The sequence below is a fragment of the Ceratotherium simum genome, chromosome 6 (genome assembly GCF_057802395.1).
Source record: "Ceratotherium simum simum isolate JZ-2026a chromosome 6, ASM5780239v1, whole genome shotgun sequence".
Taxonomy (NCBI): Eukaryota; Metazoa; Chordata; class Mammalia; order Perissodactyla; family Rhinocerotidae; genus Ceratotherium; species Ceratotherium simum.
Genome location: NC_141905.1, coordinates 90,153,442 through 90,170,954, shown reverse-complemented (window position 1 = coordinate 90,170,954; position 17,513 = coordinate 90,153,442). Strand labels below are relative to the sequence as shown.

Here is a 17,513-nt window from a genome sequence, read left to right as displayed (position 1 = left end):
TCCCGTCGTCATGTGAATACACACCACTAAACTTACCCTAAAAACGCAACAGCTGACTTCCCTTTCTGGCTGAGATGGAGCAACAGTGAGTGGATTTACCCTCCCATCCAAAACAACCAAAACAGACAAAAATAGGAAACAGGAATTTCAAAGCAGTGGATGCCAGCAACCACAAGCAGTAACCCCTGAGTAGAGGCGATCCCAGCACTGTCCACGCTCACTGCGGCCACAGCAGGGGAACCCAGGTGGGTCTCGTGGACTGCCTGAGTTGAGGAGGTGGAGCTTGGTGTCCAAGGAGAGCAGGGCAGCTGGACTTTGCAGGACAGAGGACCAGAAAGGTGAGTGCTGTGCAGAAACAAGGCTCCAGAGATCCTCAGGGGACCCCCGGGGAGTCCGGCTGGGGACTCATCAACATGTTCCTGGAGGGTGCTACCCAAGGCCAGGAAGGAACTGCCACAAAGATTCTAGGAAACTGCCTGGCACTCACTCAGGCCTGAGAACAGTGTGTGCTCCCACCAGCCAGACTGGACAACCTCAGGATCCAGGGCGCTGGGCAGAGCAGAGGGCCTGCCTCAGCCGGGAATAATCATCCCTGGACGAGCACGGCTCCAGACCCGCCCGAAGGTCCCACAAGGAGGACCTGAAAGGACCAACTGGCTCCAAGTGACTTACCTGTCCCAGAGCAAAAGTCAAGGACATTTGCAGGAATACAAACATGTCCATCCACCAAAAAGTAAAATGCACCATGTCTGACAACCGAGCAAAAATGACCATACCAAAAAAACAATGAAAAATTGCATGCAAAACTTACCATGCAAAAAAGCAGGAAAACGTGACTCGTAATATGGAGAATAATCAGTCAATCAAAACCTACCCAGAATGGACACAGATATTAGAATTGGAATACAACGATGTTAGAACAGTTATTAGGGCTATTCTAGACGCTCAGAAAGTTAGGTAGACATATTGAAGATATAAAAAGACCAAAATTGAACTTTTATTTATTCATTTATTTTGGTGAGGAAGATTAGCCCTGAGCTAACATCTTCTGCCAATCCTTGTCTTTTTGCTGAGGAAGATTGGCCCTGGGCTAACATCTGTGCCCATCTTCCTCTACTTTATATGTGGGATGCCGCCACAGCATGGCTTGATGAGTGGTGTGTGGGTCTGCCCCCGGGATCCAAACCTGTCAACCCCGGGCCACTGAAGGGGAGAGCGTGAACTTGACCACTACGCCACTGGGCCAGCCCCCAAAATTGAACTTTTAAGGGTGAAGACTACAGTGTGAGATGGAGAACACACTGGATGGGATAAATGGCTGAGATTGCAGAAGACGACGCAGCAGTAGAGACTATGGGAGATGAAAGAAAGAGAGAGAGAAATTAACAACGTGAGGTGCATGAGGACAAGGGTGATTGGAATCCTGCAAGGAGAGGAGACACGGGAGTGGACAGAGAAAATACTTGAAGGAATAATGCTGAAGTTTTTCCAAATTTAATAAAAATAACCATAAACCCACTCAATGAACCCCAAACACAAGAACTATGAATAGGAATAAAACCATACCAAGGCCATAACCAAGTTGTTTAAAACCAGTGATTAGGGCCGGCCCCATGGCTTGGCAGTTAAGTGCGTGCGCTCCGCTGCTGGCGGCCCGGGTTCGGATCCCGGGCGCGCACCGATGCACCGCTTCTCTGGCCATGCTGAGGCCGCGTCCCACATACAGCAACTGGAAGGATGTGCAGCTATGACATACAACTGTCTACGGGGGCTTTGGGGGGAAAAATTTAAAAAAAAAACAAAAACCAGTGATTAAAAGAACGTCTCAAAATCAGAGAAAAAAGCATATGTTGTGTTCAGAGCAACAACCATAAGATGACAGCAGGTTTTCACCAGAAACAGTGTGACAAGGAGAGGGAAGCAGCGTCTGTGAAGTGCTGAGAGAGAGAGCTGTCAATCCAGAATTCCGTACCCAGCAAAAATATCCTTCAGAAATGAAGGTGAAATAAAGATTTTTTCCCGCAAACATTCAAGAGCTACAAGAATGTGTCATCAGCAGACTCACACGACCAGAAGTTTTAAAGTCAGTCCTGAGGCAGAAGGAAGGGATACCAGAGGGAGGTATGATCAAGAGTGAGTGGAGAGCGTCAGAAACATAAACTTCCCGGGAAGACAAATAAGATCCTCTCTCATTATCTATATCTCTCTACAGGATAATTGGCTATTTAAGCAAAAATAATAACAATGTAGCATAGGGTGTGTAACACAGATAAAAACAAAATGTACAACCGTAGCATAAAGGACTTTTTCCTAGTCTGCATGAAGTGGCATACTATACCGTAAACCCTGAAGCAACTAAAAAATTACAGAACAAAGAGGTGTACCTAGTAAGACAAGAAAGAGATGAAAGGAAATCATAGAAATTATTCACTTGTTCCACAAGAAAGCAGAACAAGAGAAAAGAGAATAAAGAACAGATGGGGTAACCAGAAAACCATGCAAGACTATGGCCTCAGACCCAGTCACACTGAAAGTTACACCCACTGGAAATGGTCTGAACACCAATCAAAAGATGGCACGGAAAAGCAAAGCCCAGACCTAGGCTGCCTGCAAGAAAGCCACTGTCAGCATAAGAGGGAATCAGCTAAAAGGGAAAGGATGGCAAGAGCTGTGCCATGCTCACACCCGTCGGGGGACGCTGGAGTGGCTCTGTTCATGTGGGATAAAGCAGACTTCAGGGAAAGAGTACCACCAGAACAAAAAATGTGTTCATAATGTAAAGGGGTCAACTGACCAAGAGGACATAATATTCTAAACATTTATGCACCTAATAACAGACTTTCAAAATACATGAAGCAAGAACTGATAACACTGCAATGGAGAAGCAGATAAATCTGCTGTCATAGACGAGGACTACGGCAGGGCTGTGTCCTGTCGCCACTTTATTCAGAATTGTGTTGGAGTTCCAGCCAATTCAATAAGGCAAGACAAAGAAATGAAAAGCATTCACTTTGGAAAAGAAGAAATAAACTGTCTTTGCAGATGACATGGTCATTTGTGTAGAAAATCCCATGCAGTCTGCAATAATAATAATGAAGCTGCTAGGACCAACAAGTGAATTTAGTAAGGCTACAGGCTACAACAACAATATGCAAAGATTAATTTTGTATTTCTATATACTAGGAGTGATCCATCAGATATTAAAATTAAAAAACCAATACCATTTATGACAGCATAAAAAAAGAAATTTGACCAAAAAGAAGTGGAAACTTGTACCCTGAGATCCACAAAACGTTGCTGAGAAAAATTAAAGATGGCCTAAATAACGGAAAGATATAGCAAGTTCATGGATCAGAAGACTTGATATTATTAAGATGTCAATTCTCTCCTAAATTATCCACAGTCCTGATCAAGATGACTGCCCTGCTTTAAGACAGTGAGTGAGCTGAGCCAGACAGAGAGAGTGCAGACAGTAGGACGCCGTTTATATAAAATCCTAGAAAGCACAGGCTCATTTGTAGAGCCACAAAATAGCCAGGTGTTTGCCTAGGAGGGGGCTAGGAGGGAGGATTGTAAAGGGAGGTGAGGGAATTGGGGGGTGCGGGCACGTCCCCTGTTTTAATCATGGCGATGGTTTTGTGGGTGTATTCGTGCGTGGGAACACCGCTGTGTGGGCGAGGCCTCCTCAGAGCTGGCTGTAATCAGAGGCTGGGCCTCGTGGGAGCGCTTGCGAGCTTCAGTGTGTCCCTGAATGGCTCAGGTGCAGAAGGCCAACACCCCGCTGATGAGGAAGCTGGCGCACCTCAAGCTCAGCCTCGCAGAGGCGTCTCTGGACTCGCTGCGGCTCGCCCAGGAGGGGGCCCTGCAGCGGCAGCTTGAGCAGGGCCCCACGGATAGGCTGCTGGCCAGCTACCTGCAGAGCACGAGCGACTACACTTCCACCGGCTGGGTGAGCGTCTTCGGAGACCGCCTGGGCCCCCATCCCATCCCCGCGGCCAGCTCGGGGCCTCTCCCATCCACGGGGGAGTCCGTCACGGTGTGCCTGACCCTGACGAGAAGGCTGACCAGTGGGAGTCAGAGGGCCCGGAGCATTCTGCCTGGGATCTCTGACCACGAGTGTTTCCCTGCTCCAGCAGCTGGCGGCATGGTGGGCTTCCAGGCCTTGCTGAGGAAAGGCCTCGTCTGGTCGCCCGAGGGGACCTAATTGGCTAGTGAACACGGGGTGGTATTGGGGGATGCCTCCCACGCACGTCAGGGCTCTCCTTCCTGAGGCACGACTGTGTCTTGACAAATTATGTTAGCATGTGAGAGCTTGAGAAAGGAGAATTACATTTTGTTAAAAAATAAGTTGAATTTGCAAAATATTTGTTTTGAAGGAAACATATTCTGCCACTTGAGACATTTTCTTAGATTTCATGAAGTATGAATCAAATTAATTTGACATAAGTATAAATGGATCAAAGATAGTCCTAAAATTTGATACAAACTCACATATTTGTCAATAAGCCCCAAATTAAGGTTATATAAGCAAACTTTAGTGACCCTCCCAACTCCTAAGCCCTGCAGACCCTCCCCGCCCATGAGGAGGCGTTTGTCAGAGTGACTGATGTAACCAGTCCTGGGGCCCTTAGGGGGTGGATCCCAGGGCCCTTAGAGTGTGGATCCTGGGGCCCTTAGAGGGCGGATCCTGGGGGGCCTTAGAGGGTGGATTCCATCCTGGGGGCTTAGAGGGTGGATCCCATCCTGGGGCCCTTAGAGGGTAGATCCCGGGGGCCTTAGAGGGTGGGCCTATTGCGTTTCCCGGGACGGGGGTGGGAGTAACGTTAACGAGGTGTGTGTTCCTGAAGCAATGGTTCACGCTGAAGCGGACCCTGGCCCATATTGCGCTGGCGCAGCTGGGGAGCCTGCCGCCGCTGTGTGTCGGCTGCGTGGAGATCCACGCCCGGCTCCTGGGCCTGGCCGGGAAGGCTCTCCACCTGCTGGCCGTGCACACAGACCCCGTACGCCCCGCCCTCTACTGGGAGGAGAGCCTCTCGGTACGTGCTCCTGTTCTGGCTTGGTCACAGACTCGTCGCCTATGCTTAAAACAAAAACAAAATACTTACAACTCCCCTGATCTTAGTAAGAACTGGGATATAAAACAGGCCTCGAATTTTCCCCGGTCAAGAAGTTGTGGCCTGAGAAAGGGAGGAAAAGGCAACGCAGTCTGACTAGTGGGGAAGGAGAGAAACACAGGCTTCTGGGGACAGAGCTCGGGGGGAAGTTGCCCCCGTGAGGAGAGTGCAGGAGAGGAGGAGTGGGCACTTGGGGGTCCAGGGCAGGATGGGAAGCCTGCCAGGTCCCAGCCCCAAACGAGGGGTCCTGCAGATCTTGGCTCCTGGCATCTCCCCAAACCTCAGCAACTCTCCACTGGCAAGTCTGGGGTGTGTCTGAGCACTGGTGCTAAAGCTCTGTCCTGGTGGGAAGGGGGGCCACCACCCTCACTCCTCTCCACTCACCCTTACCCCCTGCACGCAGGCTAGTGAGGCCAAAAGGAGGGCTCAAGCCCCACGGCCACTTGCCCTGTTGGTGCATGCAGGCCCGAACCCTTCTCTCGAGCCCCAGCAAGGCTGCCCGGCAGGCCTGGGTGCCCTCACGGGAGCGCCCTACCCCAGGAAGGGGCTCTGGTGACAGCTGCTGCAGGTCAGGGAAGGTCCAGCTCACCATCCTAAACACCTGTGCAGATGCCACTTCCTCCTGGAGGACACCTGCCCAATGAAGCCAGGCTCATCCCCACAGACTCTGCACCTTTGGGAAGACCCCCAGCCCAGAGCAGCTAACTTCGCCCTCCAGTGTGATTTGGGGCTGGTGCCCCTGCTTCCCTGCAGGGGGCGGTGTGCAGGCCCTGGGGTCACCCTGATGGGTTATCTGTCCTGGGTCCCCAGGACCTAGGACGGGACTCGCATACGTTGGGTGGCTTGATGATTCAACCAGTACCAGGTGGCTCTGAGGTAGACTCTGAGGTGGACCAGGAAGGGGGCTGGGGTCCTCGTCTGTGAAATGGCATGAGCAATACCTGCTCAGAGGGGCCATCAGGGAAACCTGCAGTAAATCGCACGTGGCTGGGCAGGAGGCTTTCCAGAAATGCACCGCCCAGACCCTGCCCCCTTCCTCCTGCCACTCCTGCCATGACCCCACAAGCCCAGGGGCTGCCCCTCAACCCAAGTTCTCCTGGGCCGGCTGCCCCCCAGGCAGGGTCGCCTTGGCATCCCCGAGGACCCCGTCAGGGTGGCTTGTCCTGCAGACAGCCAGACGGGTCCCGTGGGGTCTTGTTTGTGCCTTTGTCCCCTCCACCCCCAGGCAGGTGGGCACCTGACTTTTTCGGTTCCTGCTGCACGGTGCTGGTTGGGGTTGCCAAGGCCCAGGAAGGTGACTTTGAAGGGCTGAAGGAAAGTGGGCACAGAATGCAACTGATCCGAGACCAGTGACAATGAGTCTCGCTCCTCTTCCCACCCTGAGACCCTGATGCACCTGCCAACCACCAGGGCCTCAGGCCGGGGCCTCACCCAGGGATCCTGCAGAGATGCCCCGACAGCCATGGGCACTCTTGGGGGGTGGGAAGTGTCCAGGCTGACAAATGCTGGCTGACTAGCAGTGCGTGTCCGTAGGCGGGTGCGGAGCTGAGCAAGGGTCTGGAGATAATCCAGGAGGATGGAGACAGCGAGGAGCACTCCAGCGACCTGCCGGCCTTCAGGGCGGCCCCAGAGGAGCACAGCAGGAAAGGCTCGGATCTGAAGGTACGCTGCTCCCGTGGCCGTGCACGTGCCCCGCCCGCGGAGCCAGCCTGAGCCTGAGCCTTGTGCCCTCAGAGGAGGATGGCGCTGGCCCGGCGGTACCTGGCCCAGGCATCCGAGGTGCTGCTGCAGTGCCTACAGGTGGCCCTGGGCAGCAGCCTCCTGGACGTCGCGGCAGCCGCCAGCCTGGAGATGGTGGAGTGCATTGGCGCTCTGGACCCGGCGGCCACCTGCCAGTTCCTGGCCTTGTCTCAGGTACAGCCCTGCTCCGCGCACCTTCCGCGAGGCCCTTCTCAGCCACCTCAGGGGAGGGGGATCCCCGAGGACCCCGCGGCTCCCTCCCGCTGGTGGCCCCCCCCCAGCTAGGCTGCAACCAGGGCCCCTGTCTTGAGGGTGGTGCTCAATTAGAGGAGAGAGCTGCAGGTCCCCGGAAGATGGTTGGGGAGGCCGTCCTGTCCCCCCGAGGTTCTGCTGAGCCCCGACTCCTCTTATCGCTGTCGTCTTGGTCCACAAGCAGCAGAAGCTCACCAAGCCTCACATTCCTGAGGCTCAGAGCGAAGAAGCATCCGCGCATCCCTCCCTGCACCCCGTGGCGGGCAGGCGCTTGGTTCACAACGTGAGGGGCTGGCGGCCAGGAGACACGGGGCGTCCCGAGGGAGCTGGTTCCAGCAGAGCCTGGGCAGCCCCAGAGCCTGTCCTCCAGGCTCCGGCACAGTCCCCCCACGGGCACCGGCCACCCTGGATGGGGCTCAGGCCCTCGGCGCCCCGCCGTCTGTTTCAGAGCTGCGCAGCCTCGGCGATGATGCGCGACGTTCTGCTCACGGCCACGGCCAACACCAGCAGCTCGCAGCTGGCGGCCCTGCTGCAGCTGGAGCACAGGCTGAGGCGCCAGGAGAGGACCTCCACCAGCCTGTTCGCCAGCGTGGAGCAGAGGCTGGCTGCCGTTTCCAAGGTAACCAAGCTGGGGACACCCTCCCAACCCGCACCTGGCCCCGCAGCTCCCAGACACGCTCCACTGTCAGTGCCCAGGTCTCAGAGATGTCTCAGGCGGTCCACGTCCTGGCCTGCCTCTCGCTAGCTGTGTGGTTCCCAGAGGGTCACTCGACCTCTCTGGGCTTCATCCTCCTGAAGGGCCTGTGGGGACAGCAGCCACCTCCTAGGTGACCATGAGGAGCGGCAAGCTCTCAACTGTAAACGCCCAGGGCCTGCAGCAGGGGACAGTGCCCCGAGGGTCTCTGTAAGGGTGGCGTGCTGCGTTTAGCCCTGACTGAGTTCAAGGAAACATTTTATACCTCAGTGAATCATGGGGTTTAATTTTGAGAAACATTTGCAGATCCTTATAGCTAATGGCACTTACTCTTTTATTTGGATTAGCAGGATGAGGTGGAGCATTTAAAGAAACAGAACTTGGGGCTGGCCCTGTGGCGTCGCGGTTAAGTGTGCACGCGCCGCTGCTGGTGGCCTGGGTTCAGATCCCGGGCGTGCACTGACACACCGCTTGTCAGGCCATGCTGTGGCGGCGTCCCATATAAAGTGGAGGAAGATGGGCATGGATGTTAGCCCACGGCCAATCTTTCTCAGGAAAAAAGAGGAGGATTGGCATGGATGTTAGCTCAGGGCTGATCTTCCTCACCAAAAAAAAAAAAAAAAAACAAGCAGAACTTGATGGAATCTAACAGATCAGGGAAAACAGACAGGAGCCGTTCCCTCCGTGTCCTTGTGTGGGTCTGACCTCACACCCTTCACCTGGGGCTGCTTTTCTTCTTGTCACGTTGGGGCCTGATGCTTCTCTGGGGGGCCATCTTGTGCACTGTGGGATGTTTAGCAGTGTCACAGCCTCCACCCACCAGATGCAGGTGGGTGCACTCCCCAGAAGTGACAACCAAAAATGTCTCCAGACGTCGCCCGTGGGAGCAGAATTGCCCCCGCTGAGAACCAAGGCTTTAACCCCAGTGACGGAAAACCTTCCCTCCCTCTGAAGAGCAGAAGCAAGACATTGGAGGTGTGGCCCCAGACTGAGCCTAGAGCAGGCCAGGCCAGCCTGGAGGAGGCGGCACAGGCTGGGCAGCTGCACTTGGAGGACATGTCCATGCATGTTCACTCCATGTGGGGGAGCACACGCCACGTGGAATAAAATGGGCAACCCCGGTCAGCGTTACTGAGTGAGGTCCGTGTGAACAGCCAGGCGGTGGAGTCCAGAAGCAGATGCCCGCCATGGCTCCCGTCCCAGCTCTTCCACAGTAGGTGGACACCTGGGCCAGCCACACGCCTCCCTCTGCCTCCGTTTCCTCCTCTGTGCCTGGGGAAGCGCAGTGCTCACCTCATAGGAAAGTTGAGGGACCAAATGCATCAGTGCACATCAAGTGCTGAAAACAAGGTCTGGATGCGACGGGGACCCGGCCGGTGGTGGAACGGAGCCCGGACGCGCCGGGGGCTTGGCCGGTGGTGGCCATCACCATCACGGCTGGTGTTCCTGCTCCTCCTACTGTTCCAAGAATCCTCTTGGAAAATCTGTGCTGACTCCCAGGTGCACAGACCAGTCACAGACTCCAGGGCCGGCTGCACTATGGGGTAGGGGAGGCCATGGGCCACAGCAAGCCCACTGCGACAGCCACAGAAACAGCCAGGTGAACGGCAGAAACTGATGTTTTTAGCGGCTTCAGCTGTGGAAGCAACGAGAACAAGCTAAGCTCAAGTTCCTGGGAGGGGAGAGCCCTCTGCGGCGAGCTGACCATCACTGTCTGCCCCCTGGGTCACTGCTGATCAGGGAGCAGATGGGACTGGACTCAACGGACAGCTCTCCGAGAAAGAGAAGCAGCAACGCCTGCAGCAGCCATGCGCACAGGGCTGACGTGCTGGGACCTGGCACGGCCTGTGTGATGACCAGCCTGGGGTTGGCGGCTGAGTCCTGGGCCTTGTGGAGTTTGCCCGAAAGCTTCTAGAAGGCAATGAAATCCATCATGCTCTCTCGGTGCCTGGGGAAAAACACCTGCCTGGGAGGAGACAGCCTCAAGAACACTGGCCTCCCGCGAGGCCTTCCTGCCTACAGCCTCTGAAATGAGGAGGGCGGCGCACAGATCCAGAGGAGAGTGAGCACAGCCCAAGGCCGAGTCCGTGCGCTGGAACACAGACCAGCAGAAGCTCCCCACCTGGGGAGGAAAGAGAACGGAAAAGACAGCACAGGGGATAGGTGCCACGTGAGAAACTCTCAAAAGGCCGGACACACATTTAACCTGAGTCTTCGAAAGGGAGGAGAGTGAAAACCTGGAGCAGAGGCCACACTGAAAAGAGGTGAAGGCTGAGCGCTTCCCCAGACTGGTGAAACCCGGCGGGTCAGGAATGCCAGCGACCTCACGCTGGAGAGACGCAAGGAGAACGGCTGCTGCACAGTTGGAGCAGAGCCGCTGGGCACCAAGGACACAGAGCAACCTGAGGGCAGCCTGTGGCGGGGCCAGAGGAGACCACTGCCTCCTGAGGAGTCCACAACCAGCAAAAAGATCCTTCAGATTCAGGGCAAAATAAAGACACTTTTAAACAAACGGAAACTGAGGGCATGTCACCAGGTAGCTTACAATAAAAGACAAACTAAAAGGGCGTCTTTTAGAGGAAAAATAAGCCCAGACAGAAACACGACAATGCCAGAGAGACTCAAGAATACTACAAAGGGCAAGTGTGTGGGTGCAAAGAAATAAATGTTGACTGTGTAAGACAGTAATTTTAACACCTTGTGGAGTTGGAGTTATATCACAGCAGTAAAATGAAAGACAGCAGTAATACCAAAGGCAGGAAGGGTTAAGTAGAATTTAAGATGCTGAGGTTCTGTCGCTACCAGGGAAGTGTAACATTCATATTTTTATTAGATAATAAGGCAGGGATGAATGTGGTAGTCTCTAGGGTGACCATAAATGATGGGTAACTAGGTTAATAAAAAAGGAACAAATAATATTTTATTAATCCCAAACGAAGGCAAAAAGAGATAAAAAGGGAATATAAAAACATATGTTTCGAGCGGAAAAAGAAGAGTACAATATTAGATATAAACCCAAATATATTTGTAATTATAGTAAATGTAAATTGACTAAACACTATAAGTCAAAGACTAAGATTATTGGATTGGATAAAAAGAAAAACAAAATCCAATTATATGCTGCTTGAAAGAGTCACACTTTACATGTTAGGACACAGAAATATGGAAAGGAAAAGATGAGAAGCAATATAGAAACCATGAAAATACTAATCAGATGAAAGTCAGATGTTATGGAAAAAAACATCACTAGAGATAAAGAGAGGCATTTCATGACGCATAGGAATGGACCAACAGAATCACAGCCCCGAATCTGTGTGCACCAGCGATAGGGCTTCACACACGGAACAGAGCTGACAGACACAAGAGGAGCCACAGACAGACCACAGTCCCAGTGGCAGGCTGTAACCACTCTCTCAGTCGCTGGGAGAATGCGTAGATGGAAAATCGGTAAGCCTGCAGGAGGTGGGAAATTCAGAAGGTCTGAACAGCCTTAGCCTAACCGGCGTTCACAGAACATGGCATTGATAATTACTGGATACACATTCTTTCCAAGTGTGCGTGGAACATTTACCAAAATTGACCGATGCTGAGCCACAAGGAAGCCTCAACAAATTCCAAAGGGTTGCAATTATTCAGAGTTTGTTTTCCAGACACAATGAAATTAAACTAGAAATCAATAACTAAAAGATGCCTGTGAAAAACACAATTGCCTTGAAATTAAACAGTATATTTATCATCATCGATTGTCAAAGAAGAAATCACAATGGAATGTAGGTGATATTTTAAATTGACTTAGAGGATGAAAAGAGTACATTTCAGAACCTGTGAGACTTCTCTAAACAGGGCCTAGAGGAAAAAGACAGCCTTGAATACAAGAAGAAAGTCTTAAAAACAGTGATTTAAGCTTTGACTTTAAGAAGCTAGAATAAAAACTCCTAAGAAAATAGAAGGGGACAAATGAGAACTGTAACAATGAAATATGAGAAATATATGGCAGAGGAAACCAACAGTGTCAGAAGTTGGTTCCAAAGAGAAGACTAAGAACATCGATAAACACTTAGACTCAATAAAGAAAAAGAGAGAGAGAACACGAAATTCCAGTATCAATAATAAAAGGACATCACAGAGATCCTTCAGACATCAAAAAGCTAATAAGGGAATATTTTTTATAACTTTACTCTAAAAATTTGACAATTGGATGAAATGACAGCTTCCTCAAAAAATACAACTCACCAAAGCTGACAGAATAGAAAAGCTGAATAATTCACTATTAAAGAACTTCATCTTTCATTAAAAACATCCCCACAAAGAAAATTCCAGACCAAACTGGCTTCTCCAGTAAATTCTTCCCAACCTTGAGGGAAGAGATAGTCCTTCAGAACTCTTCCAGAGAACAGACGTGAGAGGAACACCTCCTCAGTATTCTGTTAAGAGACCAGAACTTGACATGGGAGTCCTGGCAGGGACATTACAAGGAAGGAGACGTCTCATCAACACAGACACGAAATGTTAGAGTCCAGCGATTACTAAAGGGGTCTGCACCAGGGTCACGTGGCTGCACCCCATGTGGTTTAATATTAAAAAATCATTCAGTGTAATTCACCATATTAACAGAAGGACAAGGAGATGTAGGAAAAGCATTTATCAAAATTCAGTTCATGATTTCAAAAAATTAATATAGGAGATAATTTCCTTAATTTGATAAAGAATGTCTGTAAAACTCTGTAGCAGACTTCAGACTCAACGGTAAAATGCTGGACAATGTTCTCCAACAGAGGAAATGACGCAGAAAGCTCACCGTCACCACTCCTCCTTAGTTTAGTACATAACACTGGAAAAAGGCAGAAGATTGAAAAAGAAAACTTAAAACTGGTTATTCACAGTCAACGTGACTGTACCTGGGAAGTCATGAAGAGCCTCCAGGTTAGTGTGAGAATTAACGTGCGGAGTTGGCAGGTCCTGCTGAAGGCTCTCAGGTTGATAGACCAGCATTAGCTGTGTTTCTGCGTGCCGGTTACAAACAAGTGGACCACAGAAGTGTCTCGATGATAACGTTTTCAGTAGCATCAAAAATAATCAAATACCTCGGGAAAATCTGACAAAAGACATATATGACCTCTACCCTGAAAACTGCAAACCTTCTGAAGAGAAATTCAAGGAGAGCCGCACAGAGAGGGAACCCGCCTTTGCGGGGTGGAAGGCTTCAAGTGGTTAGACGGCAGCTCCCCCCAGGCCAGACTTAAACAGATATCCTGCCATAACTTTCTAGCTCTGTTCCCCGGGGTCCTGGTCACCATTGTGTTCTGTAAAAGGGACTCATGATCAATAACGTGCCGAAAACACCTTGTCACGGAGTGTGTCTCTTGTGGGGACCCCAGGAGCCACGCCAGCTCCCGCACCTGCCCCCATGGAGCTCTTCCCTCGCACCTGATCTGTCTCCGGGGTTAGAGGATTCCCCAGGAATGGTTGGGGGACCACTGTAGGGACCGCTCCCAGAGAGGGGGGTGCCCGGCACCGCCCTGCTGGCCACTGTGGTTCCTCCCCTTATGCCCCCAGGGGCCTTGTGAGCCTAAATGCCAAGTTAAACCAGGAAGACCCCCTATGGGCCATTAATCTATAGATCCAACACAAAACAAGTCAGATTCACAGCAGGCTTATATTTTTTTAAGAACTGTTAATTCAATTCTAAAATTTTCATGGAAATGCCAACTTACTGTACAGGATGTCAGGACCCACTTAAAGGTGTAGAAGTTAAGACAGTGTGAGGTTGACATGCACATAGAGAAGACCACCAGTGAGGCAGGAGAAAAAGTCCAGGAACAGACCTGTCCTCACACACTGCCCGATGTATGTCGTGGGTGACCCTGAAGGAAGAAGGGATGTGGGGGTGTGCCTCCACCAACGGTGTGGTTCCAGGTGGGCTGCAGATCTACCTGAGGAAGGCACAGGTGTCCAGGTTTTAGAGGAAAACTTCTCCATACTTTTGGAGTAGGTAAAAATTCATTAAACAGGAGACAACTGGCACTCACCACAAAAGGGAAAAAATGTCAGATTGGCTGGCACTGAAATTAAGAACTTCTGTTCATCAAAAAGACAGCACTGGGAGTCAACAGGCAGCCACAGAGGAGACGCTCACCAAACGTACCTGACAAAGGCTCGCATCCCGTGTGCAGAGAGCACCTGTTCCCTTTCAGTAGAGACAGACACTCCAACAGAAAAATCCCAAGACTGGAGTTTCACCAAAGATACCCAAATGGCCAAGAAACCTTGTTAATGACGCCCAAGTTCACTAGTCGTCAGGGAAATGCAAACATAACCCACATTCAGATACTACGAGACCGCACCAGAATGGCCAAAGGACACAGGTGGAGATCCCTGAGTGGCCCCGAGAAGGCCACTGGAACTCTGGCACACTGGTGGGGGCAGGGCAGGGTGGGGTGGGGGTACAACAGCCCCCTGGGAGCCACCGGGCATGTGCATGTTCTACCCAGCAGCTCCACCGGCAGCCTGTGCCCAGCAGAGACACTTCCCTGTGGTCCCCAGAGAACATGCGCTCCAGTGTCCATCACAGCAACATTCATGGTAGCCAGAAAGGGCGACTACCCAGATGCCACTGGCCGCAGAAGGATGAAGAAGTCGTGGTGCGTTCACAAGACGGAATCCTCTGCAGCGAAGAGGAGGAGGAGGCACTCTCCTCCTCCAGCCTCCACGGGCACCAGCCTGGATGGACCTTACCACCCGGTGTGGGATGAAGAAGCCAGCCTGAGCTATTGGAAGTCTGTCCTGGTTCCCTGTGGGGTCTCCTCCTCTGGGCACGTGGGTGTGGCCCGCTGTGGAAGTCCATGCAGCTTTCCATGTACAGTTACCGCTTTCTGTCTGTCGTCTCTGCTCAGACAAGCGTTCTAAGTCACCCTGGTGGGCTGAGTCTGGACACTGGCCAGCTTTTGCAAACCTGAGGAAGCTCATTTCGTCAGAACGTGGGAAGATGTGCTTCTGAGCAGTCGCAGTTCATCTAGTGGGGGCTGCCCTGCAGGGAGAGCAGGCGGCCGGAACCCTCGGGCCCTCCCACCGGCCACCTGCTGCAGAGAGTGAGGAGCCTGAACGGTACACAGAGCCTGACAGTCTTTAGAACCTGTCAGGGCACGGGCCACAGGAGAGAAGGGAGCACAGCGGGGAGCGCGCTGAGCCGCAGCCTGACCACAGCCCAGGGCAGACCGCCTGCAGGCCCAGGAAGAGAGGGGACGCGGCTGTGTGCGTCTGCGCACGTGTGCATGTGCACGTGTGCAGTGTGGAGGAGACAGGGAGGAGGATGGAGGGAGAAGACTGTTTGGAGGAGGTGCTGGAGTTTCCACTCGTTGTGTTCTTGGTGCATTTGCGCTGTGTGGGGTTTCTGACTCTGCCAGTAGAAAAGAGGAAATGTTAATGGATAGCCAGCGGATTCCGCCTGCGTCTGCTGCCCCCTTGTGGTGGCCACGAGTCCTGCAGGGGTCCCGCCCCCTACGCCCAGGGCTGCACAAAACCCTCTGCTCTGACATCTCCTGAGAAGCGATGACCGCGGTGCAGTGACCATCACTGCCTCCTACCAGCCTTTGTTGACTCGTGGTTCTCACTCACAGGCTTGGCAAAATCTCTGCGTCACTGAGCAACACTTTAACCTCTTGAACGAAATTCCTCCTGCTGTTCGGATCCTCCTTCTGCACCACTCACGAGACAGGTGAGGCCTTCTTATTCCTGCTCTCGTGCCTGTTGCCCATCCTGCTAGGAAGCCTAGCCTCACGGTGCGGACACAGCACCGGGGCTGCCGCGCCTGCGGGCATGCCGTGGGTGCGCCAGATGCCCCGGCTGGCCCGGGAAGCGTGCTGGACAGACGGGCCAGCAGGGGCTCCCAGCTGAGGTGGGGTGGGTGGGCGTCCCTCTGGGAGGGGTCTGGGGAGAACTACTGTGATGATGGCCAGGCTAGTATGCCTGGGGGCACGGTGCCACCCTGACCCCAGCACGGGCCCTGTGCGTCTGGTCTGAAGGTCCCCGCTCACGTGGGCAGAACTTCCCGCACACCTGGAGGGAGGGTGGCTGGCCCGCCTTCTGCAGCGCTGTGGTCAGTTTACGGTGGATGGCTGTGCCCAGATGGGCCTGTTTTTATTCTGTGTCTGGACTTGGCCAAGGAGCTCGAGGGGAGGGGGGTCCTGTCAGGGGTGCATGTGGCTCACAGAATTGGCGTCTTGGGGCTCCTTTGGGACCCCAAGAGCTGGGCTTTGACCCCACCCTGCATCCTCCCCACAGGACCCATCTGTACGGCGCTGCCTATGAGAGACCCAAGGTCATCCCTGCAGCCAAAGGGAAGGTGCTCCAAGTGGGGGGTGAGTTCTGTCCTCGGAGCTGGGGCACCAGTGACTGAGAGAGACAAGGTCCCTCTCCAGGCGTGGCGACCCCAGCCCTCTGCCCCCACGCCATCTCCCCGAGGGGGGACTTGTCGAGCCCATGACAGATGAGGAGACAAGGCAGAGGCGTGTGTTTCCTGGGGTCGGGCAGCAGCTGCAAAGCCTGGCCCCCTGCGTCTCAGCCCCCAGCCGCCCAGCGCAGTGACACTCACACCCAGTCCAGCCGCCCTCGGTCCAGGCTGCTCTGGGAAAGCCTGTAATCCTGGGGATGAACCCATCTATCTCTCCTTCAAGTTCCTCGTCTCCAGTGCGACACTCCCACTTCCTTCCTTACGCCTGAGGCGCTTAATCCCACTCGCCATTTCATTTTAAACTACGGAAGGCTCTAGAAGCAGTCGAGACATCTGCCTGCTGTTTCCTGGCGATCCCTCAGGCTGTTTCCACGCACCCTGAGCGCGAGTCCACACTTGTGAAAGCCGTGAGCGACCACGAGCTCTGTCTCAGGGCAGGGCCCCTGGGGTCCGGGAGGACTGGCCGTGCGTCCCCCAGCTGACGCCCCTCAAAGTGTCTGCAGCGCGGCCTTGGCGCCTTTCAAACACCACGTGGTTTCTGTTTTCCCTTCCTTCCTGGCCTTTCCTGGAAGCCAGCCTCTCCCGGCCCATCCTCCTGCCCTGAGGGGGCAGCTTCCTCCCTGGTGCTGGCTGCAGGGTCCTGGTGGTGATTACATCTCGGTGACTCCACGTGGGGCTGAAGAAGAGCCTCCTGGCCACTCAGCCTTCCTCCTGGGGAAACGGACGCCAGGCAGGCGCCTGCGTGGAGAAGCCCTTTGCCCGCAATTTGTTCCTCTCGTAATTCTGAGTGTTCACGTATATTCCCACCTGCTGTCCTCTCGGCCCTGAAGGGCAGGTCTCCGAGGCCGGGTACTGGGACAGCGGCGGTGTCTGTCTCTGCAGGCTCCTGCAAGGTGGCTCGGGTGGCCGTGAGCCCGGCCACCTTCTCCTGCCTATTGGCCAGCGCCCAGCAGTTCCGGGAACAGGCCCAGGCCGAAGTGTACAGTGAGGACGTGGCCCTGAGCCCAGGCTTGGTGAGGCCCGAGCCCAGCTGCCAGGGCTGCCCCCACCCCACGGAGGGACAGAGACCCCAGCCCGGCTGTAGTGAGGCAGGGTGGGGAGGTCTGGGCCAGGACCACTGCCCAGGCGGGTGAGGGTCACTGGCCATCCAGACCCAGGCACGGCCGGACACCCAGCCTGGGGGCCAAGTCCTGTTTGAATCCTTGAGCCAAGTCTGATGCAGACGCCTCTGTGATGAGAGCAGAGGAACCCGGTGGGGCTGGGG

General features: G+C 53.6%; 1 protein-coding gene across 1 annotated transcript in view; it reads left to right on the top strand.

Moving 5' to 3' along the window:
- CFAP46 (cilia and flagella associated protein 46) overlaps positions 1–17,513 on the top strand; it is a 130,522-nt gene that overhangs the window by 97,146 nt on the left and 15,863 nt on the right. The window contains 7 exon segments of the mRNA XM_087433025.1: positions 3,761–3,949; positions 4,848–5,036; positions 6,648–7,028; positions 7,555–7,725; positions 15,417–15,514; positions 16,081–16,157; positions 17,132–17,332. Of these exon segments, the coding sequence (XP_087289151.1) occupies positions 3,761–3,949; positions 4,848–5,036; positions 6,648–7,028; positions 7,555–7,725; positions 15,417–15,514; positions 16,081–16,157; positions 17,132–17,332 (1,306 nt within the window).